The sequence below is a fragment of the Coturnix japonica genome, chromosome 1, assembly GCF_001577835.2.
Source record: "Coturnix japonica isolate 7356 chromosome 1, Coturnix japonica 2.1, whole genome shotgun sequence".
Lineage (NCBI taxonomy): Eukaryota > Metazoa > Chordata > Aves > Galliformes > Phasianidae > Coturnix > Coturnix japonica.
Window position 1 is genome coordinate 48,677,417 of NC_029516.1, and position 11,902 is coordinate 48,689,318.

Sequence of the window (11,902 nt, forward strand, 5' to 3'; positions counted from 1 at the left end):
CAGAGTTAATAGAACTTCCTGACCCAACCAAAGTCAGCTGATGTGTAAAACAAAAAGATGACTCACTGAAACATCACCTGAAAAAGCACAGAAGTATTACTGATGAAACAGCTTGTATTTAGTAGGAAACGTAATTCACTGCCATTGTTTGAATTCCAAAAGGATTGTAGAAAGCAATATCAGCTGTCACAACAGTCATCGGTACCATTTACGTTTTCAGAAACACCGAGATCAAACCATCTTAAAAAGAAGGAAAATAAGAAATGAAAAGTTCTAGCAAAGTTTAGTTATTCCAGTCTTTCTTTAATTGAGCTTCAGTATGACACTGCAGATCTCATCAGGAAACTGTAACAGCGATGTTGTTAGTTGTTCATTAGTTAACGAGACAACACTTGAAAAGCTCTAACATGCCACAGCATGTTTTCTTCCGTCGAGATAACTTTTGATACTGCTCTAGTGCAATTGAACAGAATTTACTGAAGTATGAACTGGTTCTGTTTCTCCTGCTGTGATGCCACATCCACTGCAATCGGGTCAACCTGTTTAATTCCTTAAATAGTTAGGCAGGCAGAAAAACTTATTTTTGCATCCATTTTAGTTCACACACAGTAAACGCGGCCATGTACTATAGCTACTTATTTGTAAAGTCAACCTGTTCAAACAAGGAAAAAGTAAAAATGTTTTGCTGCTGGTTCTTTGTAAAATTGCTCTGCTTCTGTTCAGGCTTTGAGTTGCCCTGCAGCATGGGTTCACTCAGCTGTTTGCAAAATGAACTGATTTGCTTTCTAATTTCTTCCACTTAAAACAAAAAGTCCCTTCCTTGTATTCTTTGTGTATTAAGTAACGACATAAAAATGCTTTTTACCTAACAGAAAAAGGAAAACGTCTCTGAAAAATAATCTATGAAAACACATCTACCATAGCAGTGGTAGGATCCCATTCTACGTGGGATGTGGCAGAGTTTTTGTTAAGAAAAATCATTAGCCAGGTAGATTTGAAACGAAATATTTTTTTTTCCTGGCAAATTAAAAAAACTCTTCAAATAAGACAGAAAAAGATACTCTTTATCTGATGAAGCAAATACTTAGCCAGTATCCTTCTAGTCTCTAAGTAGCACTCCACAGGTGATTGAAGAAGAGAGGTGGGAGGGAAACAACATGTACTGTTCTAAGTCACAGCCCATCTTGAAAAAGACCTTAGTGCCAGGTACTGCACTATTACCAGAACACAAACAAACCCTAACTCTGGGGTCAAAACATTACCATGCAAACAAGTTCTTGCAACAATCTGAGGAGAAGGCAGATGTTAGTGCCTGGCTTTACAAGGTCCTGCAGTTAGAAAGCAAGCTCAGGAACTAGAAAATCCACTGAGGGAGAAAGCAGCAATCAAATGAACGCACGGCGAACGTCCGTGGGGCGGCCCCGGCTGGGTCTAGGTGGAAACCTGTCATTGGGACCAGCTCGTCCTGGAAGTGTAGGGTTTGCTCCAGGCAAGGAACCAATGGGGTCAAAATGTGGTCTGAATGGAGGAAACTGGCATGGTGCTTCTCCTGGGCCAGGAATGAGTGAATTAATTGGGTCTCCAATATACAGAAGCGTTGGTCTCTCAACATATTCTCCAATGACCATGGGGGGATAGATTGGGTTTGATGGGAATGGGTTGGGAGGAAAGGGACTAGGATAAAATGGGTTGGGATGAAAGGGAATTGGATGAGGTGTAGGGGGCAGAAACATGTGCCTCCATCTCAAGGCCTCCTTCTTCTGTTTCAACTTTTTCTTGTATAGCTGCAGACAGAAACAAAGGTATTTTAAGGTTCACCAAGTCTCTTGTTGATGTTCATCTTCCCCTACTCCAACCAAACTCAACTCGTGTTTACAGAACACTTTTAAATTAAAATTTAACTCAAAACTACAGCTTCCCAAAGTCTCTGTGTTTGCCCTGAATTTCTCCCATGTAGACTAATCTCAGTGAGATTATATAGAGAAGCCACCTACTTCTTTCCAGTCAGTGTCACGAGGCCTTGCAATGGGATCTACAAGAGAAGCACAGAATCAAAATGAGCAACCTCTTTTAAGTAGCATTTATGCCAAGGATTTGTGGGAACATGCAGGAGATGAAAAAAACATCTCTGGTCAATACATAATGTGTTTAAAAAAAATATAAAGCTGTAGGACCATTCAGTATATAATCTACTCATATTCTATATAAAATACCATCTCCGAAACTCCTAGGAAATCCCAGGAATATTATTCCCATCTTTGATTTATAATAGCACTTCCCTTTACCACCTTTTTCTTCAGTCTCTTGTGAGGAATTCTAGCAGGAATATCCCTTCTCTTCACTCTCAGATAGCTGCAATAACAAGTGTATCTAAGTAGCAAGAGAAACAGATGAAAACAACCAAAGTTCTACCACATGATGGGCAGAACTATATGGTCCATGAGAAATGGCTCAGATAACTATTACTATTTTTCATGACAGAAAACAGAATACCCACCTGAATTACATCTAGTCCACTGTACTGGTCACTATCACTAATGACTCTATTTGATGCCACTATTTAAAAATCAAGACTGCTTACCTGAGCAACCTCTTATCAAAACGTAAGACCTAATTACCCCTGTTCACACGAGAATGAAATTGAAGAAAATGTGTATCACCGTTACCTCTGAAATCTCGCAGATACATAAACCTCCACAGAAGCTGATCATTTGAAGCTGCATAAAGATCACGGCAAACAGCAGACAGAGAGATGAGGGAACGGACATCCAGAAGTCTAAAAATCCGAAGCTTCAGCTCAAGAGGAAGGACCACTAACCCAAAGACATCTGGCAAGTTCAGAGCTACGAAGTGGAGGACACAGAAGAATTAACTAAATGGTGCAAAGCTGATGACCCTGAAGAAAAGAAAGACATCATAACCTTTCCCTTAGATCATTCCCTTTTGATGCCTCAGTTAAACAACGGGTCTCCAAAAGCACCAGGACACGGTTTCTTAGAATACTGATCTCTTCCACCTTGCAGTATGTTTATGAGTTCATGAAATAGGCCAAATGGTACTTTACACTGAACACCAGTGACTGCTGTTAACCTAAGAAACATGCCGCATGCTTATGTGTGCAGGCTACAGAACAAAGGCCAAAGGAAAAAGGTCTGCCTGATTACAAGAGTCCATAAAAAAAACATATCAAATGCACAGCATATGTTTCACATAAAACTTGCCCGCACTGAAGTCTACGGATTCCACTGTGTCTTCAGAATACTAAGCTGAACTCTTTTACAGCAGTATCTATACACAGAAAGCCTGATTTCCTACTGCTGATAGGTCTTAGAAAAGTCTAGTAAAGAGACACAATCAATATCTGGTTGCAATTTTACACGTTCCATGTGAAAATTCACAGGTAACGTATTTGTGTCAACTGAAAACAGGAGAATGGCAAACATGAAAAAATTTGATGAATCTCAGACTCCTTTATCAAAACAGAAAACTGCAAATATGTCATTGTTCACAGGACAGTTTAGCACCAAAATGCTTATAATCATTTGCCATAACTTCAATTAGCACTGCACCGTGCCCCCTGTGTCTTGGTTTCAGCTTAGTGTCAAGCACACCCTGATGTTTGGCTGTTACTGAGAGATGAGTGCATGCCCACGGCTGGGCCGGGCCGCAAACATAACAGGAAGAGCCTGCCATGATGATGTAGAGTAGGGGGTGGCTGCAGTATGAGCTATGCCAGGCTGCATGCAGCATGTGGGTTGGACATGCCTGCAGTTCTACTGTTGAACTTTCTGTTGAACCGGTTCTACTGGCTGAGCTTTCCCACCAATATGCTGTTACATGCTGTTGCTTTCCAACAGATGGCAGCAGAGGGGCGGTCTGACAAAATGGTGTCTGACACAGAAGTGTGGATGAAGCAAAAGTCTGGTACTGAGTTCTTCCATGCAGAAAAAAAATTGCACCCACTGACATTTATCAACATTTGCCGAATGTTTATGGAGACAAAATATTAGGTGTGAGTACAGTGAGGCAACAGCTGTGATGTGAAAGAAGAGCCATGTTCTGCATGGCCACACACAGCTGTCACATAATGAAACGAAGAGTGTCTTTATCAGCTCATCCATGTGAATCAGTGGATTACTTCCAGGGACCAATGTACAGAGCTGAGTGTCACCTTCAAGAAGTTAGAAAAGATGGTGGCAACACTAGAATATTGAGACGTTTGTGTCAGGTGGGCCCCACCAAGGCTCACATAGGAACAGAAAAAAACAATTTATACAAGTCTGTGAGGACCCATTGCAACAATACCACACTGACAGTGACAGCCTCCTGTTCCATTCTCAATCATGAGATGTGGTGTCAGCACTATGAGACAGAGTCAAAACAGCAGTACACAGAGCAGTGATACATGAATTTCACATTAAAAAAAAGTTCAAGGTGCAGCCCTCAGTGGGCAAAGTGAGGAAAGGGATGATCCTCCTGGATTTCCTAAGACATGGACAAACCATCAATGCTGACTGCTACATCACAATGCTAACTAAGCTGAAGGCTCCAACTTGCAGAGTCAGGACAGCAAAGACAACCACTCTTTTGCATCATGGTTATGTCAGGCCCCATACCAGTTTAAAGACAGTGGAGTACATTGCCTGTCTTGGCTGCACTGTCCTACCACACCCATCATACAGTTTGGATTTGGTGCCCTCTGACTTTTGATGGGAAATTATCATTATATTGACTTCTTTTAAAATACAAAGATTAATCTAATTTCTTTAGAGTGTCCATTTTTTTCTTACTCTCCACATACCCACCACTGAGCAGCTGTCTGAACTGTTTCTAACACTTCTCCCTCAAGACTCTGCATACACTCCCTCCCTTTCTTCCATCTGCAAAAATTAAGTATCATCTCTCTCACCTTGTCGGGCAGCAGCCAGAAGAGAATAAACCAGCTGGTCTTTAAAGAGACGAGATAATTTCTGAAGGTCTTTGTAAACACCCGCAACCTTTTCTATCAAATCAGAGAGATAAAAAGCTTAATTTCAAGAGGTTATAATGCAATGATTATGCAAGAGCAGAAAAACCATGGCTTTCTTATAAACAAAACCGTGATCTGTTTGTCATCTTGGTGGGCCCAGGTCTGCAGCTAGTGTGTGTATGTGGATAGTGTGTATGGAATAGCAATTTTTTGAGAAACTCCAGCCTACTTCCATGGTAAGGCTAGGCTACCCAATGGCTTTAAAAAGCACCATTATGAGAAATACATGAGTTCTCCAAAAACCAACTGGCTCTCAAGCTGTCAGACCTTCTTTGATCAGATTTCAAAGCTCAGATGGCACACACCTATGCTGTAAATGTCTGTTACATTCATTTTTCAGATAAGAGTGCTTTTCCATTCTGTTATCCTAGGAAAGAGGAGCCAGAAGACTCTACCATTATCTTGGACACGTCAGTGCTCAGTTATTCCTCTAGAGCCTTTTGACTAGCTTCTTACATCAGTGACTGGAGATCTGAGAGACACAGTGTAGGACACCAAGTCATCCTCAACTGGCAACAAAGAGGTTCATTAATGCCTTGTAAAACAAAAGGCTAGTCAGTCTTCTGCTGACAAAGGATCCACATCCATCTGTCCTTCTCCTCCCCCACCTTAGTACTTCTCTGATTTTGTCATTCTGGAGAGAGTTATGTGGTTGGCATCTATTTTATAACACAGATAACAGTTACGTTGTCACAGTAAGAGTGTAGGTATCACCAGCCTCTAAAGTCCTGAGCCAGCAGGGAGAAAAAAAGAGGGTCTAATCCAGCATTGCTGCCTCAGAAATTTACACTGACATTTAGAACCTCAGAAATAACAGGCATTTGGGACAAAGCATGAGTCAGTCTTTGCAAAATCCTTTCTTTATTCAGTTAATCAAAGAAATTTGAATTACTTTAGCAGCAAAATACAAGTAAATGGCTATACTCTGAATTCCTTTTACCATAAAGCAATAACCCATCTAAACAGTGGTTGTATTTTTATTCTTTCTTGCTATTTTTTTCCTATTTAGTCCTCCACTTACTATTCCTACCCACTATTGCATCACTTGCCTACTTCCTAGTTGACTGTTATCAGTATTATAGCTCACGCATACCTGGTTCCTGAAAGCAAACAAAGGATGCTGGCAGCAGCTGTATTCTCTTCACACCTTTAATCTCTTTGTTGATTTTTAATGTTGCTGCAAACATAAGAAGAAGAAAAAAAAAATGATATTCCAAAATTGAAAACATACTGAGAGACAGCCAAGACCACTTCATCACTGCCTTACTCTCAGAGGTGCTTTACTATTCTCCCTTACCAGCTCCTGTCAAGGAAAATACCAATGACAGCCAGCAGTTAGATACACAGAAATTTCAGAAAAAATAAAAACTGAACTCCTAATAGCAAAGGATAACCAAATATATGTCTACAAATATTAATCAAAGAAACCTTGAAATTAGAATGGAATTCCAATTTAATATCTGTTCCATAATAAGGAATTGCTCAAATGCTAAATCAAACATTAAAGAGCAACTAAAAAGCAACAAACCAATCAAAAGCTACCAAGAGATATGGAAGTTGCCTCAAAATAAACAGACTTCTCTTAATTTTCTGAGTTAAACAGCTTTTTGAGACCACAGTGAGAATGCTCATGTGTTTCAGTCAGGACAAAAAAGAACACACACTAGAACAAAGAAATATGTAGTCTAGAAATGGCTTAAGTCTTGCAAAGAGTGTGAGACTAAATAAAATGGATTAAATCTCTCTCTTTTTAGTATTTACTCAGGTATAACACAGTTCCCATGAAACGAGATAAAACCCATACTTTTACAACACTGTAATGAAAAAGCTAACTGACTTCCCCAAACATTATTCCATTCTCATTAGAGAGAAGGAAAAAGCTGATACTGAGGCAAGAAATGCCAAGAATTTCCAGCATCAGGAAGTGGCATCTGCCTTATCAACCTGGATAATGACATTGTGATTCCAAAGAAGCTTATGCAAGTCTTCTCTTGCTAAGCAATCGTGATATTTAGCAACCTATATCCAGGATAAAACTTTACTAATTTACCATTAATAGCAACAAGATCTCCCAAAGGCACACAAGTCAAACCAGCAGAACCCTCTTCGCAAAGGGGATGCGTGTACTGTAGCTTGTAAACACCATTCCCTCTCCATTTCTCTGGCATAGACACTGCCTTGGCTTCTGTCCCCTGAAAATACACAGAAAATACCGTCATATCTTCAAATGGAAAAAGAGGACTAGAAACTTGAAAATGCCAGAACTGTGTTTGAATTCAAATCTTTAGTTTAGTCCCAATCTGCATTATGATACAGACTATAACTGCATGAGCACATACTTTTTTCCTCAATACTAACAGCAAATCTAAGGGAAGTTTAGCAATTTCTGTCTTGCGCCAGTTTCTGGGGAGGTTATTCAGCGTGTAGACTTATAGTCACTGTGTAAGTCTATACTTCACTCTGCCATTCACTCCAGCATTCTGAAAACTCCTGAATATATGATAATTTTCTGCATTTAAAATGTCTTATTGCACCTTTTCTGTGATCTCTGACAGGACTTGAAGGTCATAGCTTGAAAATCTCAGTGGATTAACTGTTTTCCTTTCAATTTCAGTATGAGAATTATCAGATGTTATCTCACAGAGAGATGCAACATAACCACGAGGACAAGCAGGGTCTCTCTTTCTTTCCTCTTAAACTTGCACAAAAATCACATTCCTTCTTTTCAAATCCACAAATCGACATTAATAAATTCTGCTCCCTATGGGAATGTGTTCATTGGATAGTACTTCAGCCTATGGGAGTGCTGTTTAATAATGTTAACTGGTGTTGGCCAAACAGAATTAAACTAATTTCATATGGTTTTAGCACCACAAGGAAAACAGGACACTAGTCACATAATAGTAAACACCTAATGCAAGTTACATGAAAACGGAAAAGATGAGCTCACTGGACAGAGACAAAACTGTAGGTGCTCTAGACATTAGTGATTCTAAAGCCTAACTGAACCCTGCTGAAGATGATGTAAGTTAATACTTAGGCAGCCCTAGACCTTATTAGCCACCATTTGAACTGTACCCTATTGAGATGACACTTACGTTGAGGAAAGCACTACAACAAAGTGCCACAATCCAAGCACATCTACACAAGCTTAACAGTAAAAAGCAGAAATGTCAGGTTATCAGGTGAGTTCCAGGTGAGGACTGAGAGGAACATGGAGGCAAGCCTCTCCTTTTACCCCGAAAATCTGCTCTAGAGTTTAGCCTTAAGATATACTCGCCAGTCAAGTTAGAGATGCTGACACTTCAGCAGACTGGGCTGCTTACAGTATACACACAGCCTGATCCAGACCTCTAGAAGCATCTTGCATTACAGGTTCTTGTAATATTCTACAGCTTACTTGCACTGACCAAGACATTGTGTACTTACCTGAGGTACATAGCCTGTCTCCATCATGAGAAGATGTAGTAGGACAATCAAGGCATCAGTGGCACTGGTACACTCAGCAGAAAGGTAGAGCACCTCTAAGGAATGCGGAATCTCTCCATCAGTAGCCTCACTGCACAGCATGGGTTCGGAAGGATAGGAACCTGTACCTTCTTCTAAATCAACATCTCCTGGGACTAATCCAGAAGGAAATTCTAGGCTGGATCCTGCCTTCAAGAGATAACAAGAGATACATGCAGAAAATTATACCATCACAATTGCTTGTCTGTCTGGCAGTCTTCATGGGCACCAAGTCAACACTACAGATGTTCCATGTAACTTCTACCGACTCAATTCATCTCTGTTTTCTAGCATCCCAGTTGGAGACTGGGATTATATACACAGCCTCTGTATTTTTTCAATACTTGTAATGCAAGTCTTTCATTTAAAAAGTCTGTCATTTTCTTGCAAATTGATAATAAATTATTAAACATTTGTCAGAATTCTTGCAACACTTAAAGGAACAATTATTGTGGTACTTCAACGTGCATAGCAAGAAACCAACATGATTAACTCAGACTCCTTAGAAATGCAATAGGCTTAAATAGCTAAAATAATCATTAACAGAAAGCATTTGCTGACATTTCAAGAAGACTGTGGCTTTATTGTCATTTCCTTTCTTGCATGGGCTTGCATGCCCACAGCACCAATGTACTAATGCTGCTTTGCTCCTGGCAAGAATCAATGGGACAACGGTCCAACTACATTCTCCTTCACTACTCAGAATTCTTTGGATCCTAAATCTTAATTCCTGTACTTTGAAACAATACCTTATACATATGTTTGGCAATATTTCTCATATGAAGGTCGGAGCGAGTGATATTTTGTATTTGACAATTAATCCAAAATCAAAGAACAAATAAACATCTTCTCAAGCTCCTGTCTAGGAAGGGACAAAATCAAATAATGAGACAGGCACCAAGCAGCACGGCACCTAGGGGTCTCTTCTAGAAAAACCACTTTCACCACACAACTAGCAGCTGGCAGATGCAGTTGTCTGCTTAACTGTTCTATCTACAGTCACAAACAAATCACTGCAAAACATGCATAAGACATGTCTATTAACTGGAAACAGGTTTGTGGCTTCATACAAATGTACACTTCTGAAGCACAATGCTACCTTAGCACTGTTAAACTTCATGCACAAGATAGACAGATCTCTCATTCCAAGCAGGCCATCTGAATCCTAGAAAACTGCTATAACCACGAGAATGGAATCACACATGCTCAACGTGAGAGTGATATTTCAGTATTTGCTGCATTTGTGTGGTACCTCAAGTAATTTTTTTCAAGGTAGCACTGAGGCACTAGAACTTGGAACCAGGACATAACAAGTAATGATGGAGACAGCTTTCCATCCAAATAACTGGTTACATTATCAGACAGTCAGAACTAGTCAAATATTCTGAAGCAATTCTTTGATATGCAGGGCATCACCTGATGTAAGATACCTCATTTTTTGTCTTTTGTCAAGTCAATTCTCACGTGCTTACCCTACTGTCACTTTTCTGAGCTTCCGCTTGAGATTTCTGGTTGTCAGACTCTTCATTCTGCCTTTCTTCTTTTGGACTGTCAGCCTGACTTTTGGGAGTTAAGGTGGATATCTCATGACCATTCTGAAGTGAGGGAGGATTAGAAGATGAGGGAGGAGGTAGGCTGGATTTGGCATCTGTTTCTTCTAGTAATAAACATAACAAATCACCAGGAACTATCCCATATGAAACTAAAGTCTTCTCATCTTCTGTAAGAGCATCCTTCCCATTCAACGTTATTGAAAACTCTGTATCAGAACTGTAAAATAACAGAATAAGGAAATATGGTTAGCTGCATTTGAGTAGCTGTACACAGAGGTATAGTTAGAAAAGCATACTATGTTCTACAAATGTTATTCCTTTGGGTTCTAATCTATCAGTAAGGTTCAACAAGGGCAAGCACAGAGTCCTACACCTGGGAAGGAATAACTGCATGCACTGGAACAGGTGAGGGGTGACCTACTGAAAAAGATCTCTGCAGCAGAAGGAACTGGGTGCCCTGGTGGGCAACAGGTTGGCCATGAGCCAGCAGTGTGCCCTTGTGGCCCAAAGGCCAACAGCATCCTAGGTGCATTGCAAAGAGCATGGCCAGCAAGTCAAAGGAGGTCATCCTCCCTCTCTTCTTTGCCCTGCTGGAGTACTGTGTTCTGGGCAGCCCAGTTCAAGAAAGCCAGGGAACTTCTAAGAGAGCCCAGCAGAGTGCCACTGAGAAGATGGAAAGCATGGAGCATTCCCATATGAGGAAAGGCTGAGAGCCTTGGGATTGTTCCACCTGGAGAAGTCTTGAGGGGGAAATCTTATCAATGCTGATAAGAGTCAAATGGATGGGGCCAAGCTCCTTTCAGTGGTGGCCTGCATCAGAACAAGGGGCAACAGACACGAACCGGAACATAGGAAATTCCACGTGAACATGAAGAAAAACTTCTTTACTGTGAGTGTGACAGAGCAGTGGAACAAGCTGCCCAGAAAGGTTGCGGAGTATCTCCTTCTCTGGAGATACTCAAAACCCACCCAATTGCTTTCCTGTATATGCTACTGTAGGGAACCTGCTTTAGCAGGGCATTGGATTAGATGATCTCCAGAAGTCCCCACCACACCGTACAGAATGTCAAGCCCTACAATTCTGTCATTCAGTAACACTCAGCAATACACTACAGCAAAAGTGAGGAAATAATTACAGTTTGAAGTTTCCCCCCCGATTCGCTCTCCAGGTACACTGGAGCAAAACTTTTTCTAAGTTTTTATTAAGTTTCACCTCACAACCGTTCGCACTGCGCTCCCGTGCGACAGAGGACGCCTCTCCCAACCCGTGGCCAGGCCCCGCACAGCTCCCACGGACCTCTCCCCACAGGGGGCGGCAGCGCCACGTCTCGGCCAGGGGTGGGTTAGGGAAGAGAAACGGGCCGGGCCGCCCCGACCCCACCCCGCGTGGTTCGGCCCCGCTCCCGGCCGCCCCCCCGCCGCCGCGGGATGGTTCGCTCCGCGCGCTACCTGTAGCCCCAGGCTGGAAGCAGGGCCCGGCGGAGCTGCGCGCGCAACTCCCCCAGCGTTGGCTCCGCCCCCTCCAGCTCCAGCGGCGCCGTTCGTTTCTGCAGCCGCACGCGAAGCTTCATGGCGGCGGGGCCGGCGGGGCCGCGCTTCCGCCCGCTTGACGTTCCGAGCGGGCCCCCGCCGGCTAACGATGGTGGCGGGCAGCGGGCGCAAGGGCTGCCGGGGCGTGGCGGTGTTTGGGTTGGCGCGGCGCCGCCTCTGCCCCCGGCCGGCTCCGCCTCCGGCCGGCCCCGCCCCCGCTGCCCGAGGAGCGGTTGCTCGGTGTGCCAAGATGGCCGCCGCCCGTGGTGCGGCGCGAGCGGGT

General features: G+C 42.4%; 1 protein-coding gene across 1 annotated transcript; it reads right to left on the reverse strand.

The window, feature by feature from the left end:
- Positions 1 to 282: 282 nt before the first annotated feature.
- FBXO7 (F-box protein 7) lies at positions 283 to 11,861 on the reverse strand. Its single transcript, XM_015863647.2, has 9 exons — positions 11,539 to 11,861; positions 10,009 to 10,306; positions 8,459 to 8,686; positions 7,080 to 7,221; positions 6,123 to 6,206; positions 4,910 to 5,002; positions 2,667 to 2,843; positions 1,995 to 2,032; positions 283 to 1,784 (listed from the first exon to the last, which is right to left on the reverse strand). Exons 1-9 carry the CDS (start codon positions 11,658 to 11,660, stop codon positions 1,386 to 1,388), a joined length of 1,581 nt encoding a protein of 526 aa, XP_015719133.1. The 5' UTR covers positions 11,661 to 11,861; the 3' UTR covers positions 283 to 1,385.
- Between the last annotated feature and the right edge of the window lie 41 nt (positions 11,862 to 11,902).